Below are 22,685 nucleotides of genomic sequence, written 5' to 3'. Positions count from 1 at the left end.
TAGAAGGAATGTTGACCAGCAATATTGGTCCCAAGAGAATCCAGCTGCAAGCCTGAACATCAAGCCCTAACGTAATTACTGACGTCCTCTTATGACCTCTCTGATGGAGGTGAGTCTGTTAGTTTAGTCTAGTCTCCCTAGTCCTTGTACCCATGAAATTAACTGTGGATCTGCTAACGATGAGGTGACTCCTGAGCTCCCGTGCTCCATAGCACTAGTTCAGCCTCCAGCCTGTCCCCCGGCTGGGCACCCATCTCTTCTGTGCACTCAGCGTCCACTGCCCCATGGTGCTCTCTAGAAATTAACACTTAATTACAAGTATTCCCTGCATTCTTAACTAGTTGGTTAGATATTAGCATCAGTTTGTGTCGCCCTGTTTCAAAAAGAAAGCAAAATGTAATCATCTCACACGCTTCCAAAAGCTATGTGAAAAATGCAGACAACTTCAGAGAAAACCAGAAATTCCCTCCCTAGGAGAAGATCTAACTAACAGTGAGTTAGGCTAAGGAATGATAAATGCTCTGTGAAGTTTTGATTCAAGAGGTGATATTCAGTTCACAGACGTTTTCTTTGTAACCATTTCCTAAAATAGACATGTTCTATTTTACTCCCTTTTGTTTTCTGTTGCTCAATGATTGGCGTTTTTCCTATACACACTAGAAGAAAAAGAAGTAAAGTTTTATTAAGCTGTGCCAAGCATCACTACAACCAGTACAAAAAGCATATTGTCCTCTCACTCCTCTCATTTTTCTACTCATAGAAGAGTCCAGTAGACTCCATTGGAGTAGCTATAACTAAATCAGATCAACTGAAAAAGGCAAAATTTAAATTTTAATAGAGATAAACTATTTGTTCAGGTTTCTATTTTTTTTTACTTTTTCTTATATCACTTCCCTCTCTGTTAAACCGAGAACATTATGTGGAACAAACAGAAAATATAAGAATGAGTTTGGTATCCACTTGAAATGTTTCTCCCAGTATTATAAGCAAGCAGTATTTTAACGGATGAAACAGGCTTCTAAGCCAGGTTTTATGCTCTTGGTTTAAGCATTGTATTCAATCACAAACTTACATAAACAGCTTGACTGCTACTCTCGAAAGTACATTCTTTAACACAGCTGTCTTGCAGCCAGAACTACTTCAACATTTTAAATTCTACTTTTATTTCATGACCAACCATACTCAACCAGAGTTCAATACAGAGATAAATAATATACAGAGATAAATGTAGTATGACAGAAAGGACCTGTGCTGCTATCATATGAAAGGTTTCAGAGACATGCAGTCATTTCCTGATCTGCTTAAGTAAATTCAATTATATTTACTTGTGTATATTTGATTAAGTAATTAAGAAAATTCACAAATTGTCTAAATTTATATTGTTTAAAATTATTCCACGGAATTCACTGGAGCTTTTTTAAAATCCACAGCAGCACAAGAGAGAACAGGTTTGGTCCTCTGTAAGAGGAAACAGCCACTCCTCCAATGTGCTATATCAAGCACACACTGCTCTTGGTAGAGTCTGAAACTCCGATCAACCTGTATCTGTTACACATGATGTGTTAGACAGACATGTTCATACCACATTCTTGTGGATTCTGCTGATTCAAACAGAGAAAGAGACAGATAAATGTAAAATTTCTATCTGCATACCAAGATCCCAGTGATCCTCACAGTGAAAGTCAACAGGCACAAAGAAAGAAAGAAACAAACCAAAAAACAAAAAACAACAAAAAAAACCCCAGGTTTGTTTAAGACCCTGCCAGTAAATCGTCATACTAATGCACGAGGAGGTACCTGAATAAAGCAAAGTACATTTTATAAATGATCTACACCAAATACAGTTTTCACTTGACAAGTGCCTGCCTTTAAGAGGCCCCTAGGGACATCCAGGAGAGTCCTTAGTTTGAAATACTGTCAGTAAAACAACGCTTTTCATTTCTATGCCTTAGGGTTTTTTCATATATTTGTTTTCTGCAGCCTAATCCATCTTTATCAGAAGCCCCACATGAAGAAGAAAAACTGGCTTGAAAACACTCATTCAAAGAAAAATACAATAAAATATTCAGAAGACCATGTAAGAGATATTTTCTAGGAAACACTTAAACACTGAAAACTTTATTTTCCATTTCCATTCAATGCTGTAAGTAGGTCATAGATGCTGCATGCCTCATGCCAGCACCTCCAAGTTTGAACTCAATTATTCTCTATTTCACTGACAAGACAAAGAGAGATGCCTTTTTCTCCAAGAGCAAACAAAACCAGCTGTTTTTCCAGTTTCTTGCTGGACTATGCTAATTTGGTGAGATTGAAGTGTTTTACCGAAATTGATCAGTTTCAAGAAAATTTGTCTTCAAGTTTTCTCAGATGCTCATAAATATGAGAAGAAAAAATAAATATGAGAATCTTGCCTCTTGTCTCTCAAATTGAGAAAGCTCTGCTCTCTAGCAAGGGCAGTTCACACCAGAACAGGGATTTGAATCTGCCCCACTCTTACTCCAGGAGATCTCCTGCCCATCACACTTGTATTTGCCCCTGGAGAAGTTCCTTCTCTGGGTTTATTCATGAGAACATGCAAAAGACCTCTGTTATCTCAGCGTGGATTAAGACACAAACCATAAATTAATTCCTGCTTTTGACGGCTCTAATGAGAAAGCAGTAATTCATACCGTCCTGTTACAGATCGAACAAACACATCTATACAACAACACGTACAAGAAAGGCCTAAAGCTGTACTTGTCATTTCACCTTCTTTTTCACCGCGTGCAGTAATCAGCCTTTCGCAGTGTCAGGAACAAAAGTCATTGAAGAGGAACGGTTGGAAAAACGTAACAGTGCAGTCAAAAATGCCAACTGAATTGCCACTAAAAATGCCCACAACAATTACAAGAGAAATACAAAGAAGTCATAACAGACATCGAAGCTTTGAACAGCCCTGGTGACAGCCTAAAGTGGTAGTTTCCATGTCACTTACCAATCTATGGGTGAGCTGGATGGTAATCAGAGGAGATCCTGACAGATTGTGGGACAGCTTGGGTCGAGGTTCCACTTTGACAGAGATGAGATGACTGGTTGCTGAGATCATATAACCTTTGTAGGCAGCAGCTTCAGCAATTCTTGGAAAGAAACAGATATATTAGGGAAGCAGAAAAACTTTAGTTCATCCACAACACCCAAAACAACAGGGACACAGGATCTCCTTGGTCCATTCACATCAATGACTTGCTTTAGGGGTGCAAAATCTGGCCCCAAAAGACCCTCCAGCACTAGAAGCACCAGCTATAAAGTACAGGGAACAGCTTGAGACATTAGGAGAGTTGATACAATAAGTAATATCATAAGTATTCCTTTATTCTGCTCCTATTTTGCAAAGGTTTACAAGCCTTGGCAAAAGTGCCTTAGATAATTACAAACCTATGAAGCAAGGGATCTGAAAATAACCCAACTAAGCCACGCAATCTAAGTGAGGAGAAAACTTGCCAGGGTTTCAGGTTGTCTAATTCAGCCCGCATATTAGCCTGTAAGACATATATTTATATATAATGCATATAAACACATATGTAGGAATATATTTAGAAGTCATTTATAGCTTTGCTTTGAAAAATTGATTGTGTCCTAGAGAGTAACTCGGGTCACAACACAAACAGCTGAACCTGACTAAACATCTGATTAGTCCAAGTAATATTTTTCTTTCCCAGACCAAAGTACTTTTGCAGTACATAAGAACCATTTTATTTCTGCTTTCAGCTAAAACTTATGACTTTGGCATTTCCACACTTTTAAACTAACTAACATCCATTTGGCTGTAGGGCAAAATTTTTAACACCATCAGTAACAAACTTTGCAGGAGTACAATGGTCTCTGTCTTCCACCTCTTTAGTACGTGCATGAATGGTATTTACTATGAGAAATGGGAGCCATGGCGAGCTAACCATCAGTGTGGGTTTCCAAACATAGCACACCATGGGAAAGAGCCAGTTTACGAAGCACATTAAAAAACAGCTTATTTACTTCTGCCACCTGTTTGCAATGGTCTCTTGTTTTTCTTTCAGGGAAAAAAATAAGTCATCAGACATTAAAATAACTTCATTGAGCTCCTCAGCAAGGTCAAATAAAACAGAACTCATTTAGCACAACCCCAAGTCTTTAGTGAGATTACTACAGATTTACACAAACTGTACACAAGCGGTAGCAGAACTGGGCTCAATTTTTTTTTTGTTTTGATTTAGTTTTTGTAAAGAATCAAAACTGACTCCCCTTAGAAACTGCTATTTATGTAGTCTGAAAATAGAAGTCATCTGTCTGCACAGCACAAAAACTCCCAGAGTTTTGGTTTTAGGTTTCCACCACAAAAGAAAAAAAAAAATTGCCCTTAGGAAGAAAATGGACAGGCTTCAAATTACAGGTGTTCAAGTAGCCCAGTGCTAGAAGGGACGTAAAAGAAAGTCTTTAAAACAAACTACTCTGGGAAAACGTTCTCATGACAGTGAAATGGAAGCAAAAAAGTTATAATAGGACAGGACAAAAAAGAAAACATAGCATACTTATTTTTAAAACATTTTTTGAATAGCTGGGGTTTGATTCCACAAAGGAAAATCGCTAAGCTAGCATTCCCTTCACTACTGGCTCCTTAAATGCTGTTTTGGACAGATTTGCATCTAGAAATTTATAGAGGTGATTCTGTAGCGCATTACATACTGCAAACAGTTGAAGTAGTTTGGATTAGTTATAGAAACCTAGGAGGCTGCTCTTCTCCAGTGTCTTTGTGTTTCTCTAACACTGCAGCAGGGCCAGATGCTTTCTTCTCAAAAGTGAGTGATAAAAACACACACAGCTCAGTGGAACAGGTATAGATCTCCGGGTTGTCCTACTCCACAAAATCCGGAGACCGTACACAAAGATGACATAACTGTTTTATTTTGCCATATCAGAGCCCCAGGAGCTGTAGGCTCTGTGACAATGCATTCAGAATACAGCATTTTGACATGCAGCATCTTTAACTATATTGTTTGCTAAGCTGACTTACATTGAGACCATATTAATGCTTTCTGTCTTTGAGAAGCTGAGGTTATAGCTTATTATTTTAACAAATTGCACTGATCCTCCTGGTTGAAAAACATAAGCTGTAATAAATTATTGCCTCTATTTCTTCATGTCAGTAAGAACTATAGCACATAAATGACTTGGTTCCTTTGCAGCCACCTGCTAAGTGCCCGTTTTTTTGAGAAAGAAGGATAAACACTACAACCTGCTACTTGACTTTAAAATGCTATAATGCTATTTAGTGATGCTGTGTGATTATCTCAGTGAGATCGGTCTGGTCACAAGCCAGGATTTTTTACAATGGAGTTCACAAATGAGTTCCCAGATCAGGACCCTCCGTGCAGCTTTACCTGAGACAGGGAGGCAGCCCCTGACACCCAGCTGAGGTGCTGCAGCTTTCCTGCTGCTGTCATGAGCACCACACCAAAATGTCACAGGTTGGAAAAGACTGAGAGAAAGAGTAAACTAATCTATGTACCCCAGCACGGATCATCATATGGCTTAAAAGGAAAGTGTAATGATTTACACGAGTGGCTTTGCACAATTCCCTGGGGAACTGTATTGCCGAGAGGTATACAGCTCTGCGTCTACTTTATCTTATCTGCTAATGATTTCATTGATGCAGCTTATAAAACAGAAGGTCTTTTAAGCTTTGCCTGGTCTCCTGTTGTAAAATTACCTTACAGGTGTCTAGGATTAGGATTCAGATTTTATCTAAATGGGGATGTTATGTTGTCTTTCTTGTTTCATTTAAGTGCAAGCTTTATCTTTATATGTGTCAGGAGAAAATTTGCAATTTCCTTTTATGAGACAGATTAAAATTATGAAATTCTAATGCCGGATATAAAGAATGGAAGGAGAAGACAAAGAAAGACAAACGTTGCTATGGGAATCTATTTTACTACAACATAAAGTAAAACATCCAATGTAAACTTTAATCTCTCTCTAGCTAATGACGATGTCCTCAACATTGCAGAATCAGGATTATGGTTCGTGATTTATTTACAGATGGTAATGATGTGACTGTTATAAAGCTGTATCACTAAGGTAATAAACAACCTCTTACAGCATGAGAGGTCTGAGATACTTACTTAGTATCCATAGGGTTGATATTATGAAAGAAATAGTGCATGTTATGGTAAAGCAAGCCGACGATGGTAATCCAAGCTGTGAAAAGGGAACAAGGGTTATTCCTCAGAGCAACAGTTGTAAGCAAGAGACACCACTCTCCTAGACCTGAAACTCCCCGGCAATTAAGAGCCTTAACTTCTGTAGACTTTCATATCTTTGCTTTGGCAGATTTCTGGTTATTCTTTTAAGTGAAAAAGTATGAACATCTTGCAGTACTGCCCAGGAAACATATCAAAAATAAAATAGAAGGATGCCTGCCCTGTGCAACTGTACGTCTAAAATAAGTTGTTAATCAGTTGTCAATTATAAATGCCCCGCATAGCACTAGCAAGGGTTGCATGACGTACCAGAACCAATTTTTCAATGGCAGCTACAGTAATCTCAAGGCTGCTTCACCACCATCTACGTTTATGGGTTCTCCAGCATCTGAGTGAAGAGACAGACATGTATTTTCTAAGTGTCAGTCACACAGATGGCTTTCACTCTCCCTTTTACTGGGTTACAAGTATTTATAGTGTCAGCTGTGTAAGGTGGAATAGTAACTTTTTAGGTTAGCTCATTTGGACAGTGTAGAAGTGTGGTCTGAAGGATGAAATTGCTCAGAAGTGAGCTTTAGCTGGAAAAAAGAGGCAAACATTTAATGGGCTGGATCATTTCAGGATACCAAGCATGATAATGTTCTGAAGAAAAAATAATCTGCATGGTGAGAGACTTTATAAGGTGGAAAGGAAAAAAAAAGTCCTCTCACATGCTATTTTTCACATTACAAGATGGTTTGCAATTCAAGCCTCAGAGCACGGGCAGTGAAGTCTCCAGCCAGTGCCCCCTGCCAGAGCAAAGAAACGAAGCTGTCATCACAAAGCAGGTAGACATTCAGCAATTATTGGAGTATTTCTCACTGCAGCTAACTTTGCCCTTTATGAATTGGGACCAACCTGCCTCCAACGTAAGCGACTGCAGACAGGTCTCTGGGTGTGTACATTCTGTGGGCTGCAATTTAGGGCACATACATAGGGCAGATTTTCAAAGGCTTGAACATGCAGGTAGATGTTTTTGTAAATAGGTTCCTTCAATCCCTAATTATAACGCAGATAATTAACTTCAAATATTGCTATTTTAGCGTCTTTACTAAAGCTTCAGGTTTTTACCATACTCCCAGCTTTTGAGATTATTAAAATTTTAGCGTAGGCATTGATTTCTGAGTTCTGCTTCTTTGCCTGTACTGTAGTTCACACTTTTATTCTGTTTCTGCAGCTGCTGTTGCTTAAACCTGTCATTTTGTAGTTTAATTTCATACAACATTTTAAGAGCAATTTTGCATGAAGGAATAAGCAGTACCTGATCTGACAACCTGAAATTTCTTTAAAATAATCAGTTCAGATAATTAAAAATAATTTATGAAATTATGGCTTCTCTGATGTAAAAAGATGTCAAAATTAAATTACTTCAGTCTCTGTGGCCCAGCTGTATTATTCGGGATCAATTGAATTAATATGAAAATTCTATCACACTAATCATTCATTAATACAACAGGGGAACTGCTGCTTCTTTAGGGCCATTATGATCAACAGGGATCAAATTGGTTACTTGGAAAAATACAGCAACCCAAAACCTGTTTTCAAGCAAAAGCACATTTGGATACCCTGTTTACATAATTCTGCTCCTCCCTTTACATTTTTTCTTACCTTTTTCATGAAAAGCTTCACTGGGAATAGAAATATAACTCTGTCCTCGAGATGGAAATCGATAGCGGGACAAATTCAGAGTCTGAGGATGCATTTTGACCAAGCTGTAATCTGTGTGATAACCCAAACAAAAATATGACAAAATCAATAGCCTCTACAACCTACTTGACCATTTAATTAGACTTCCCCTAATAGCTATTGCAAGTCTTGAGTTTAAAACCCCAGATGTTTGCAGAAAATATAGAGAATTCCCTGAGTATAAAATTGCCTTTTCTATCTGACTCCTTTATGACATAGAAGGTGGTATGTGCACCGCTAATACACCGTGAATCACTTCACCCACGCTGAAACACTGACCTTACCAGGGCAAGCAAAACAGGCTGATAACACTCTCTTCTGCTGACATTGGAAAGCACTATTTCAGACCTCTGCTGCTCCATTTCAGAATGTCAGTGTCCAAGAGAGTTATTGGGCCCCTCATACAGGTCTCAGCAAGGTAGAGAAGAACGCCAGAACACATAAATTACCTTTGCTACCTGTAGCATCCAAAGACACGGATGCAATTAGGGGGCTGGGATGCTAAACAGTAAAATAAAATTCTCCTAAAAGGTCTAAACTATTGCAAGTGATTGCAAATAACAGGAAAAACCTTGCAAAATTAAGGTTTTGTGGCATCTAGACATCTGCAACTTCGAAGTGCTGCATAAAAGCTCTATGCCCTTTAACTGCCTATTAGTTTAGTACAGTGTGCTGGTTTTGGCTGGGATGGAGTTAATTTTCTTCCTAGTAGCTGGTATGAGGCTGTGTTTTGGATTTATGCTGAGAATAATGTTGATAACACAGGGATGTTTTAGTTGTTGCCAAGCAATGTTTACATTGAGACAAGGACTTTTTCAGCTTCTCAGGCTGCCCCTGCCGAGACAGCTGACCCCAAGTGACCAAAGGGATATTCCATACCATATGACATCATGCTCAGCATACAAAGTTGGGGGAAGAAGAAGGAAGGGAGGATGTTCAGAGTGATGGTATCCGTCTTCCCGAGTAACCATTATGTGTGACAGATCCCTGCTTTCCTGGAGATGGCTGAACACCTGCCTGCCCATGGGAAGTGGTCAATGAATTCCTTGTTTTGCTTTGCTTGCACGGGTGGCTTTTGCTTTAATTATTAAACTCTTTATCTCAATCCACAAGTTTTCTCATTTTTACTTTTCCAGTTCTCTCCCTCATCCCCATCAGTGGGCAGTGAGCGAGCGGCTGGCCGGCTTCGCTGACAGCCAGGGTTAAACCACGACATGCAAGATTACTAGTTTAATTTCATAGAATCCATATTCTAAATCCTTCCCCAAATAACCTCAAAGAAGTACAAGCACAATCAAAGCTCATTATGTCTGAACTGCACAGTCATCTTTCTACAACTGAAACCCTGTTTTCTATTCTAAAGAAAATTACCTGGTTTGATTTCCTCCTTCATGTTGGCAAAGGAGGGGCTGCAAGCAGAGAAGCATATAGGACACCCAGCCCAGAGAGAACATTTCTGCTCAATCCTACCTGCCACAGATGATGTGCCCTCAAGAGCTGAAGGTAACGAGTTTTCATCTAGATTCTGTGTCATATGAGCCATCACACTGTCAATAGCTTGAATTAAACTTCCAAATACAGGAGCAGTCTGGGGAAAGAAGAAAGAAAGCTCTGCAGCAAAAGAAATGGCAGTTCATAGTGCAAAATGCCAAGGTGCCATGTTAAATTCCTGTGTGACTCATCGTTCAACCATCCAAAGTCAAATGTGACTCTCTCCACAGCCTTTTCCACATATAGCAGGTAAAATTTTACCCAAATTGGTGCCACCCAGAGCCTGCCCTTATAAAACACTATGTGTTAGAGAATGACTCCAAATGACTCTGCTCCAACCAGCACTTGACACTGAGTATACTCAGGATTCAGCAGAATGAGGCCAAGAACTGAAGAGATTATTTTGACAATACATAAAGACTGGAATCAGATCTTAACTGGAACATAGGCTGAGACACTACACTCTGGCCTTTCTTTCCTCTTTTTTAAAATGGTCTCCAGTATAAAGCTACTTTCGAAGTGTTTATATGTCCCCTGGAAAACAACCCTCCAGGTTGAAACTTGATCCATATAATCCCAGAGTGAATGCACCATTTCAATTAAACAGAAATCTATTCTATCTGAAATCTATTTACAGCAGAGATGATCAAGGATTTTAAGTTAAGAACTTAAATCAATTAGACACCTTTTTGTCTCAAAAGCATTTGAAGGCATCAGTGAGACCTGAATTTACTCTAGCCTTTCCTTCTCTCAGTTCATAAACTCTCTGTTCTGAGATCTGTGCTCCCTTCAGATTCAAACAAAAATCTGAGAAAATTGCTGGGTTCCTCCCTCAAGTATTTCTCTGCACTCTGAAAGGTAGAGTAGAAGAGAAAGAACATTGATACAAGCTACTTTTCCCTATATTAGGTTTAATCTCTCTCAAGGCTTCAGTTCACTAGACAGGTAAGCACTACTGCGTATTTGACGGGCATTGAAAAACATCAATCTACAAAACAAAAAAACTTTTAAATAGCAACATTCAGTGCTAAAAATGGAGTGATTAAATATGTACTTTAGTGACAATATCTGTTCTTTTATAAATACCATTATCCAACCAAAGTAACATACAACTCTCTGCCCATTTGTCTTACCTCTGGTACATCAATCCAGCTGGGCAATAACAGAAAGTCTTCAATAGCTTTTAAAAATGCCTAAAAGACAAATAAAATTAAATTATTTTTTCAATCAGCTACATCTCCTGGTAAGGATCCAAGGCAGATCCCTGCTAGGATTTTCTTAGGTTTGTTTTAAGATGACAAGCTCACTTTCATTTGAGTCACAGATATGGTGACAATTTAAAGTAATAGTTTGTTTATTAAAAGTAACACCCCTGTGAAACTCCCAAAGTGTACTACAGCTGAGGTGACAACATTGGAACTAAGACTAGAGTGAACTTATTCTCCCATTTTATCTAAACTCATATGACATTAGTACTTCTGAGTCTTAGACGACTAGACATTTCACCAACCTCAGAAAAATACCTGGACCCCATCACTTGTTCAGTTTATTATCTGCTTAACTTTTGCACTTCAAGGTTGTTTTTGAGGTCAAGATCTGTCACGGTGGGCACTGTTCAAGTACTCAGCATGACACAGCCCCTGTCCTAAGGAGTCTTGCTGATGAGGACAAATAGGAGGAGGAGAAAAGGAAGCACAGAAAATTAAATGAAAAAACCCACATCTCCTGCTTAAACTTCTGCGTTAAAACACCTTAAAAGCATCAACTGAATACATAGAAGTTCCACTGAGAAATGTGGAAGGAGGCTGCAGGACTTTTCTGAGCATAATTTTACAAGTCATGATACAATACAAAGCGCAGCACCAGAGCTTTGCTACATGAGCTTACCTCTGGACAGCACCAATCTTGCAGCCTCCCTCAAACACTGAGCGTGGAATTTTACCTGGCATGCACAGAAGTTATCCTAAACCCAGGACCCAGGCCACATTGCCCAGTGACTACCTCTCCTCAGGTCACAGCATCACTCCAGAGTTACTCCAAAAGGCTCTGTCAGCCCCCTGGATGGGGAGGGGAAGCAGGAGTGCTGGAGCAGCATTACAGCAGAAACCACCACTCAGATTTGTCAGAAGCAACGCGTTATAACCGTGTGTCAGTAATCAGAAAGCTTATTGCATATCACAAATCAAATGTTCTTGTGCTGTAAGGCATATGGCAATCAGGACAGAGATAACTTTACAGAAAATAGCATGCGTGCTCCGTGCCTGGCTGCCAGGGAATTAGCTGCAGACAATACACAGCCTAACCATCAATCAGACAAACGACAGAGGCTGCATGGATGATCAGGATCCTCTCGTGCTTACTTCCCAAAATAGCTTTGCTAAAGATAATCGTGGCCCACATTTCTGCCTGCAAATCACTTCCATGGCACACAAAGCAGCATCAGATAGCATGAATGAGCACCCGAACGGCAACTGAAATGATGTGGGAGACAGGTAGGATATCCGACAGAATGATATTTCCATTTTCATTTTAGACCCTACACAAACTTTTCAGCAAAACAAAGGAAACAATATATTAGAGATTTTTAGAAGGGTTTTTGCTACATATCATACTGTGATCCATAAAATCCAAGCTTTACAGTTTGCAAATGCTGAGCTTTTATAACACAAACTATCCATTGCTGCCCCTGTATTTTTCAGAAGCATTTATTTATATTGTTTGCCTGAGTAAATAATCCTTGTCACCCTGGTATTACCCACAGGCTTAAAGGAACAATCACTAGAGAGGCCAGAGCTGATCACCTTAATAATAGCTTTCTAGCCTGCTGAAATCAGGGAATTGGATGCCCACCATTTTACAGAAGGCTAACTTTATGTTAGCAGAACGTGACCCCTTGTCCTCAGCTCACACTGCAGACAATGCTGCCTTCCTTTTTTTTTTTTTTTTCATCATGAATTAGTTTAAACAAAAAAAAATTCTTCAATTAAGTTTAGGACCTGATCTTTCCATGAAAGAGTTTCAGCGAAGATTTGTGATATGTCCACACAGGAGTCCTGGCTGTGATTGGAACCTGGTGCAAGATAAAGCTGTTAACTGAGGAGAGCAAAGGACAGATTGGATCAGCTGGGCCATGCAGAGAAATGCTGAATTTTTTTTCCAGAATTATGTATTCTTCATTGGATACACTTGCAGCCAAAAAAAAAATAACAATTTATTTTCTCCTCCTCTGTTTCCTGCTCAACCAAATAATTATTTTTGATGAGTGGCCATAGTTCCAGGAATTTCTAATTTGTGCATTAAATATTATCCCTGAGAACTAATGAGACTCACTATTTTTCTGGTTGAAGCTCACCTTCTGCTACTCCCTAAAATAGCTACTGCTTTCTGTATGTATTCTCTGCAATCAGCAAAAACTTTCAAAGCTGTGTTTGATATTCCAACTTCTGGAGAAACTTCTGGGTCATCTGGCTCCACGCACAGATGCGAAAGGCTCTTACCTCTGCCAGGCTGAGAGCTGTGTTTTGTGACAAGGATTGGTCGGGCAGGCTGAGGGACACGTTCTCCAGGTAGCCCAGCATGGTGTCGGGGGCGCGGAAGTTCCCCCTCTCCTCGGTCAGACTGGTGATGATGGGACGGTAGGCGTTGGTAGAGAGCTACCGGAGAGAAACACAGCTGATCAGGAATCCTGCCGTGTGGCAGGCATTGTCTATTTTAGCCCAAAAGGGAGGCTGAGGCACAGCAGGCTGCTGTGGTTACACACAGGAGGCTACATAAGCCCGGGGAAAAGGAAAGCACACAGACAGATAAACAGGATAAACAGAATGGACAGGCACAGCCCCGTTTTTCATTAGCGATTCAGGTCCTATCTGCTGTGGTTTCCTGTGAACAAGAAGAGAACTAACAGAACTTTGACTCTGCAGATAGCAGGAAAGCGAAAATACACTGCAACAGCTAATTGTGTGTAGGCTGGTTACAGCAAATTGTATGTATTATGCATAGGAAAATTCTATTTTCTTTAAATCTTTTTCATTAAGCATTTACTGAACAGCTGAAAACTAGTTTTGTTATTGTGGTGGGAAATGTTTTCAAATTTTAAAGGAAACAAGGAAAAATTAGCAAAATGTTTTTGAATGTCCCATATCTTCAAAGTTCACTGAAATATTTCGGAAGTTTCTACATTTTTTCCCTCTTTTAAATATAGAAAATAATTTTATTTAACAATTAATTTTCTTTATCTGTCCTGCATTAAGAACTCTGTAGTACCCCCATCTTCCAGTAGTGGCTAAAAATTCTCCTTATGCATATCTAAAAAGCTTTATAACTGGAGTACTAAGTGCCAGTAATGAAAACTGTAAAGCGAGGAGGGTCTGTAACCCTGTGATATGTACACATCCTGACATTACAGAGAAGAGTTGGGGACAGTCCTACCGCAGGTTTTGTAGTGGTTGTCATCGCAGACCAGGGAGGAGTTGAAGAAAGCAAAACTTGCACACCTGAGGAAAACACAGACACGATTGAGAGTGCTGACCAATCTGATATTCCCACTGCAGGCTGACTCAGTTCTAACTGGAAGTAAAATATCTGCTGCTCCGTGCATTTTACTAATTTGCAGTGCTGTGGCTACACAGGCTTGTTTAAAGCATTTCATTTACTGATTCTCCGACTGATTTTATTTCATCGTCTTTATATACATGAGCCTTGCAATTCAGTGCAAGTCTTCAACACTTAAATTTCCTGTTTTCAAACAAAAGTTTAAAGTGTTATATCTCAATTAAAAAAAAAAAAAAAGGACAACTGTACAATTAAAACATTGGCATCCATCTTCCTTCGCTAGCGTTTCCTGCCAACATCTATATGAATATCTAAGGAAAGTCGAAAAAAAAATAATCCTATGTCTTATCAGAAAAAATTTCATATACAACCTTGCTGTATTTCTGTACATGTGATAAACTGGGACCGGGAACATACAGACAGTGGAATAAATCAGACTCAGGTCTCAGCTATGATCTCCAAATGTTAATGTTTACTTATATCTTGAGTCTAAACTGCTTGAGTGCCAAACAAAATCACACCCATGAAGGCAAGTTTAGAAAGACTTTTCCACATTAAAAAAAATCTGTAAGAAATATTCAAAGCCAAAAGAAATATTTCCAATGCCTGCAGCAAAACTAAGGCACCCTCAAATAAAAGAACGCTGGTGGAAAAGGTGGCACACCAAGGCTTTTGGGGCATGCTAGTTTTGCATAAAACAAATAACAGGGTCAAGGAGTCAAAACACAACCTTCATTAGTAGTTTGAGCATATTATAGGTAATGTCTCTATTAGGTGTCTGTGGGTTGATTTCAAGCAACAGTGAGGTTGTCACCTCTAGTGTCACCCACTAGTGCTATAGCCATCGAAACTTGCCATCTGAGCATGTCATAAGTGATTTGGCAAAACAGAAAAAATAAACTTGATTTTGGATGGTTTCTAGTTGCTCCATTTTAAAAATACTGATTCCTTTCTGTGCAAAAGGATTTATTGGTCATTTGTGATAGAGAAATAAAATTTTCTTCTAATCTACAAGTTACAAACAATTATATTTGCCAAGAGTGCAGTATTTCAGCACAGTGAAATGACAGTTGCATATAAGACACATATTTCTCACACATCCAAAAGGAACAGGATTATCCATTCTACTAAAAAACCGGGCTGTTCTATTATGTTTCTTATATCAAGCACATTAGCCCGGCTTCAACCCTGCTTTAAATCCTCCAAAGTCAATAAATAGATACCAAGAATAACTTTTGTTTACTATGTTGATTAGTATTGTAACATCCATTGCTTCCTCTGAGAATGTTCTAATTTCATCCGTCAAATAGGAAATTTTATAAAATCTGATCAGTCCACTACGTTGAAGGAAAAAGCAAAAAATTCAATACTCCACATTTCTCAACTGCTCCAAATCACCTGAGCACTTTAAAATAATATTACCTTGAAATTCTTCACACTCAGAAACAAAAAACATATCCCTGGCATCCCTTTACATTTTAATTCTTTTAATTCCACTAGAAATCACACATCAAGCTTCACTTTCAATTAAGAGGCTAGAAATTTAATTTTCAGAGAAAACTGAAAAGTTTTATGAAAACTGATAGTTCCAGATGACCCTGAAAAACCTCTGAACTAGGGGTTTAAAAAAAAAAAAAAAAAAAAACAGACACCTAATGTCATGCAAATTGCAGTAGACTCACAAAAGCTCACTGCACGAACATCTCAGTGTATGAATCAGGGGTCTGCTATACAGGTTTCTAAAATTCAGCAGGGATTGAAAGGTCGGATACAGGCAAAATTCTGTACAACTGTTTAAAATTTTAAATTTTAGCAGAATCCAAGGTCCCGACTCTTTCTGTGGTATTTCAAAAGCTAGCTACAAGGATTAATGTCCAGCAACCAGATATTCTGAGCCCCAGTAAGACTTTCCAAACCCAAGTACAGAGGAAAGAAGTAGAAACTTAAATCCTGAACAAGATTTGCATTTGTGGAAAGAGCTTTGCATGATGCCTTCATTATTTGTTATAGTGAAGATGGGAGGGTGGAGGGCTTCAGAGGATGGTTGCTGTGAGTTCACAGGAATTTAAGGGGTTAAATAAAAAGTTCTCTGTGTGTTTATATAAGTCATACTTCTCTGACAGTGAAATAGGGCACATATAGAGATGGATCAGGTCGATTTGAAAAATCTACTGCTCTTGAGTTTAGCAACATAACATTCCTCTTGAGTTACACTAAATCAAGGAATGTGATTTATGGAAGCTTTGAGTTGGATAGTGTTATAGTAACCCTACATTGTTGTGAAAGATACAACAGCCAAACACAAAAGCATTTCTTCCAACATGACCAGAACATTATAATGTTATTAATATTTTCTCTTTTTTTTTAAGATTTTAAAACTGTTTCCTGTATCAAATGAATACTCTCCCAATCATAATTTTTGAACACTTTCATAGGAATAATTTTTTTAAAACAAAAAGGCTTTAAAATAAAAACTTGAGTACAATTGCTGTTATTTGCATAGCAAAACAAATAGATTACTTCATTATATGCCAGATGGAGAGTTTTCTTTTTCAGTTACTTCAATTCTACACAAACTAGTTTATGTTTTCTTTTTGATAAAATATATTTTGTATGTATTTCATTGCTATAATTGAACCTGGAAGTTACAAACACATACATTCTCTGTAATGTTCTGTGTTATTCAAAGAGTTTCCGTTGTGAAAATGGTTCCCATGGGTTTAAAAGCACAGGAGTTATGGGAGTAACTGCTTTAGCTCTCGGTAACCTAGTAAGAATAAATGCAAGCAGCGAAACTGCCAGCGAAGCCAAATGTTCCAGATGCCCCATAGCTTTATTCCCGAGATGGATGTTTTCTAATTGCTTCTCACATACAAGCACTTAATAGCAACAGCCTTTCTCATAGTGAAAAAATTACTATAAAGATCCTCAGACAGGGTTTACTGGACAGTCTTCTAAGTCTTTATTCTAACCCTGATTCTTTGCCTTTTATATCAAATTTCAGCTGATATCCTTCTTTTTAGTTCACAAGCATACATGAGTTAATAAGCCTTTATCATTCCAGGAACTGCAGAGATAACCATAATTTTCCACATCTGCTGGAAGACACAGAGTGACTTGGCTCTAAGTTACACAACAACCAGAGTCCAAGTTAGAAATCTGGAGACAGTCTTTTCTAATATTGTTCTGCCTTGAGTCTATTTCTCCTCTTCTCTCGATCCCAGGGGATCTAACAATGGCTGAATACTTCAGGTATTTTGGTAATTTTTAATGACATTTTAAGGAGCTAGAATCCAGGATGAAACGACCACACATGCAAAGCCAGCTGAGTGTTTCGGTTACATTCATACCTCACTTTTTCTGCCTCTAAACATTAAATTCCATAGCTAAAAAATGTAAAATGAACATAAATGCTACACACTAAGCATTTTTAAGTCAGCAGCTTTCCATAAGATGAATTATGACAGCAGTGCACATACTCACCAATAGCAGCTGTAAAGTACTGCTCGATTTCATTGGGGGTGAGTGCCCTTTCCCATATAATGAATTCATCGAATGCCCCGTTCACATAGCGCTTGGTTTGATCCCCCTCTGTCCCAGTCAGCAGGTTTGCACTGGGGTCTCCGTAATCATAGAAAACTTTCCCATCTGGATCAGTTGTGTTTAGAGTTCCATTGACATAGACTTTCAGTCCTTCTCTTGATTTCCAAGTAAAGAGAATATGAGTCCAATAAGGACCTGCAAAACATTAAAAGTCACCGCAAAATCCATGAATCAATTCCACTTAGAGTCTTCCCTGTTCAGTAACTTTTTGCTGACTTGTGCAATGCTGTAGAGCTGTATAGGAAGTGCTGAGAGTGAATTATGGAATGCTGATGTCAAGTATATTAATCTTTATACCCACGGGGAAGCCCATACTTTGGCAGAATGCCTGTTAGCTTTTGTCTGAACCCTTACTTGGGCTCACTGCGGTTTCATAAATTTCACTTGCTAAGTACCATTGGCCAAGATCTGAAGTCTCTTCAATACTGTCTCAAAAGGCAGTTCAGCAAGAACTGCATAAAGACTGCAAGAACTGGAGAACAAGCTAAAAGACTAATTAAAAGTTGCCACAGTTTCTTTGTTATCCTTGAGAGACTAAAACATAATATTAATTTTCACTTGGATTGGATAATCTGCAAATGTCTGAATTATTGTTACCATTTAGCAGCTTTTCTCTTAAAATAAGATTTCTAGACTGATTTATTAAGCTTTATAAAACTCTGCTACTACAAGGTAAGAGAGTCCTATTTCACCAATTTACAGGTAGTCAGACTAAGGCAAGAAAAGATTTAATGACTGTCCTTGGCACTACCAGAAAACCAGAATTTGTTCCAGTCACTGGGTAATACTGCTCCCCAACAACACACAGTTTAGATAGAAGCAGTAAGAAACGTCATTTATCAAAACATTTACCAATACGATGCCATGGCACACAAAACTTGACACTCAACAAATAACAAAATTACCAAAGCCCTAAACAGCCAGTTAGACAGTTACCAAATAAAGGTTTAATTTGAGGCAGCAGAGGACAGCACACACACCCAGATTTAGAATATATCGAGAACTGTCAGGGATAACCTGCTTTCCTTGCTCACGCTTCCACCTAAGCACTCGTTAATCTCTTGATGTCAATTAGAATTCCACTTCAGAAACAACTGGAAGTTGGGTCTGAGGACTGTTCCCAATTGGCAAATGTTCTACAATACAATATCCCTGGTTTTTCAGTTCATGCTTTATCTCTCCCTCCCCACATCATGAGAATTCTTAAGCACAGAGCTATGTGGCTATTTTTACATATGCACTTTTCTTTCCTGAAGTTGTGCTCTTACTACAACATCTCTCTGCAAGAATAAAATAAAATATAACAAAGAAATGAATTTCAAAAAATTATAAACTTTACCTGGTGGACTAAAGCTTGCTTTCCACTTCATCATTGCATTCCCACGGGTGTAAAATTCCACTGAGCCTTCACCTTCGTTTGAACAGATTTTGAAACCACTGGAAATTACTTGTCCACCAGAGGCAGGGAGAAACTTAGCCTTCTGGTCCTGAGTCTTCCAGAAAAAGGAAAATGTTACTCCTGACGAAAGCAAGTGAGAGGAGATTTTAATGAAAAAAACAAACACAATTAAAAATTTCCAATACTGTAGAATACAGAGTGGGAATGCTTTTGAGAACAGATCATCTGCTAGCATAAACAAGGGCAGCACTTTTAACATGAACGATGCTTTAACATTTTAAACCAAATAAACATCGTTTCACATCACACGCATGTACCCAGGAAATGGTAATAATCATTGCTTCCTGGGCAGCTTCTATCAGTTCAAACTGGAGTTCTTTGAGCACCAAAAGTAATGAAGTCTCTCTTCCTTACAGATTTATGCTTCCATTCCCTTTCCCTCACCTCTCCCTACCCTTCTCACCCTCCTGTGATGATCCCCTTTTCCTCCTGTGATCTTCACTTATTTCAAAACACAAGTTGCTCTCATATCTCTATATCCTCCACTGGCATCTACAGCTTTTTTTTGATGTTCACCAAATGCCAGCAGAGCCAGAAATAGCACACTGACTGCTTCCAAGCCACTGATGCGCTAACTGGGCACCAGCATGCCCCTGCTTATTGAGTAGCATCCATTGCTAATTACACTTTAATTCTTCTAAGCATGCTATTACCTGTGTTTTCACACTTCAGTGCTTTAGTAATTGCTGAAAGCAAAGAACCAACGTAAAAGAAAGGGACAGCAACATATGCAGAGCCACAGTCAAAATTCTGAAGTCCCCACCTACAGAAAAATCATTTTTTTTCCCAAAAATGCAAGTGCAATCCTGCAAGTGCATACAATTAACTTTGTCCACAAACAATCCTGTTCAATTCATGGTAAATTTTGCTATTATACTGTAAAATTGAAAAGCTCTTCAGATTGCACATGGGTGCAGAAATATGACTTCTGTAAGACAGCTTGTTTCTTTAGTGAAGGTTACCTTAAAAGGCTCGACTGAAACACAAGTGGCAAACCAAACCTCCCTCGCACTTCAGAAGTTCACAGTGGCTCTGCTGTAGAGGTTCTGCAGTCAAATGCAATTACAAAAGAAAAAAAATGGCTCAACTAAACAGCTCCTAAAAATGTTCATCTCAGAATTTATAGTGCATAGTGCTAACAACAGCCTCTGAGTTCAGAGCAGATTAGGAAAAGTTTATGAAGTACAGAAGTGGAAGAGGCTTTGCCACAAAGAATCATAACGAATTCAGTTGTCAACGACCCTGAAGAACATCTCATCTAAACTGCCTGCTCTGAGCAGGGCCAGTTCCAGAGCTAGCTGTGGCTGCTCAGCGCTCAGCTGAGATTTCAGTGTCACCTTGGATGCAGATTGCACAGCCTGTCTGTGCTAACCATCCTGACGCTTGGCCACCCACGTTGCAAAAGAAACTTTTTTCCTTGCATGTCATCAGCATTTCCTGGGCTACAATGTGCTTGCACTGCCTGACACATTTTCCTTATGCATCCCCGGGATTGTTTAGCTCCATCTGCTTCTATAACCACCCATCAGGTAGCTGAAGGCAGCCTTTAGCATTCTCTTTTCTTCATGGTGTAAGGCAGCGCCTCAACCTCTCCTCCCATGTCATATTGGCCAGCATCAAGTCATCTGCAGGACTCACCCCAGCTTGTCAGCATCTCTTGTACCAGGGGACAAAAATGGGATGTAGCACTCCAGACACACTCTCATGAGCACTGAACAGAGGGGAATAATCACCTCCCTGAACCTGCTGGCTATGCTCTTTCGACATGTAGTCAAAATAACTGTCTGTATAATTTTATAGTTCGCCATTCTGCAGGCCACTCAGGCAGGATGAAATTTGCCAATTTGCTACCAGATAGCCCAGCACAAGTTAATGAAGCCCTCAAACTACTATGTACATTTCTTATTAAAACCATAGATTATTTTTTTTTATGTTTCATAATCTTATGATTAAAGATGGAAAAGCCTCAGACATCTCACTACAGTCATTAGAAATATTCCCCCAACTACTCTCTGGAACATAATTTTTTTCTATTTCACCTACTTTTTTTGTCATATTAACTTAGCAGAAAAGTTAAAGGTTATATTATTGCACCATAAATAATTTAACAATGTAATATCTTCCTAACTCATCCGTTTACCCTCATGACAGCATCTATCAATTTACATGATCTACACATTATTCCCTAAATAGTTTACACATGAGAAAATAACCAGCCTGGAAATGCTAATCGATTATTATTGGCCTCCTAAAGATCAATGGGTATGTGGCCATCATCAGTCTCAGTCTGCCACATCTTGATGCATATGTGTTTAAAGCCATAAATGCTGCGAACTCACAGCTGAAGAATTGGAGGTCTGTTGTGAGCAAGTTGCAATACCTTCCACCAGCGGATAAGCCTGAGTTCATATTTCAGCTTTTGACTGAAAATGCCACTTCAATGAGCCCAAAACCGCTTACAGAAAACAATTGTTCAAAAATTACTTCAAAAAGAAGGAAGGCAAGGGAAGAACATTTCAACATCTGAAAACCAAGAAGAATTTGTTTTCTCTCAAGTCAAATTAACAGTTCTGAAATGTTATTAAATTTAGGATACAAAAAAATCCTGGGATTTTTGTTTCATAGGTCTCAACATTTCATCTGAAAAGATCCCAAAATCATTTCAGAAACCATTCCTTGCTCAAGTGTACTTAGCTCCAGATTCACACAAATGTGACCAACAAACACCAAGGGATGTTTAAGCAATAGTAGGCTTGAATAAAATTACACTAATTGCCACAGGTTTTATTTGATTCAGAGAAAAACAAAGACACTCTCTTTAGATAAAGGGGTGTTGGCTTTTTTCCTTTTTTTTTTTAAATACCTGCTACAGTGATTTAGTATTTATTGTTTAGATGATTTCTTCTCTTCACATTTTATCTGCTGAACATCTCAGTGTTCTATGGTTTTAATGTTCTTGTTTGTGAGATACTGGGAGTGCTCTGGTACCATAAAAATAATTTATTCTGATTATTATGTTATACTGTAGATGTAGAAATAATATGACTTACTGATGATTTTTATTTCCCAGTGGTAAGAAAAAAAGTATGAGAAGATAGAGCATGTATCAGAAAATATGCCTACAGTAGGAAACTGAATTACCTTTTCTAATACTCTCGGGTAATAGCTGTGTACCATCTGCTCGGAGTTTTTCCTCCTTTAAGTTAATATACAGCTCTTGCTATAGCAGCTCAAAAAAAAATTTCAAGTAATGTTGCCCATTTGAAGAATGGCCTAAATCAGTAAAAGGAATAAAATTCTATGTTAACAATACTGCTTAAGCTTAGAGACTGCTGGAGTTTGTGTGTAGAAAGCCACCATTTTCCATTGACCCAGTGGAATTTTACATCTCTAGGGAATGTTTTATGCTAGTGATTGGTTGTATGTTTGGTTTGACAGTCATATGCAGTTTTAATTGTCTTCTGAAATCAACTCATCTTCAAACCTGTGCCCCTCTATTCCACCTGTTATTTTTGACCCTAGTCCAAGAAGAAGAAAGGGAAGAGAAATGGAATGAAGAGATTTAACCACCTACAAGGACAAAGGGATTCCAAGACACCAGAGACTGAAAAATTTTGTTATCTCCAAAGAGAAATCTAAGAAAA

General features: G+C 38.6%; 1 protein-coding gene across 1 annotated transcript in view; it reads right to left on the bottom strand.

Moving 5' to 3' along the window:
- LOC104465188 (probable G-protein coupled receptor 133) overlaps window positions 1-22,685 on the bottom strand; it is a 47,380-nt gene that overhangs the window by 14,067 nt on the left and 10,628 nt on the right. Inside the window, exons 5-13 of the mRNA XM_010078131.1 lie at window positions 18,922-19,101; window positions 17,463-17,717; window positions 13,857-13,921; window positions 12,926-13,081; window positions 10,562-10,621; window positions 9,408-9,525; window positions 7,860-7,970; window positions 6,135-6,210; window positions 2,975-3,116 (exon numbers count right to left, since the gene is read on the bottom strand). Coding sequence (XP_010076433.1) covers window positions 2,975-3,116; window positions 6,135-6,210; window positions 7,860-7,970; window positions 9,408-9,525; window positions 10,562-10,621; window positions 12,926-13,081; window positions 13,857-13,921; window positions 17,463-17,717; window positions 18,922-19,101 — 1,163 coding nt within the window. The remainder of the gene's footprint in view (window positions 1-2,974; window positions 3,117-6,134; window positions 6,211-7,859; window positions 7,971-9,407; window positions 9,526-10,561; window positions 10,622-12,925; window positions 13,082-13,856; window positions 13,922-17,462; window positions 17,718-18,921; window positions 19,102-22,685) is intronic.

The sequence above is a fragment of the Pterocles gutturalis genome, unplaced genomic scaffold (assembly GCF_000699245.1).
Source record: "Pterocles gutturalis isolate BGI_N339 unplaced genomic scaffold, ASM69924v1 scaffold28088, whole genome shotgun sequence".
NCBI classification, from domain to species: domain Eukaryota; kingdom Metazoa; phylum Chordata; class Aves; order Pterocliformes; family Pteroclidae; genus Pterocles; species Pterocles gutturalis.
Note: the sequence above shows the minus strand (reverse complement) of the source record. Positions and strands in the feature narration are given on the sequence as shown.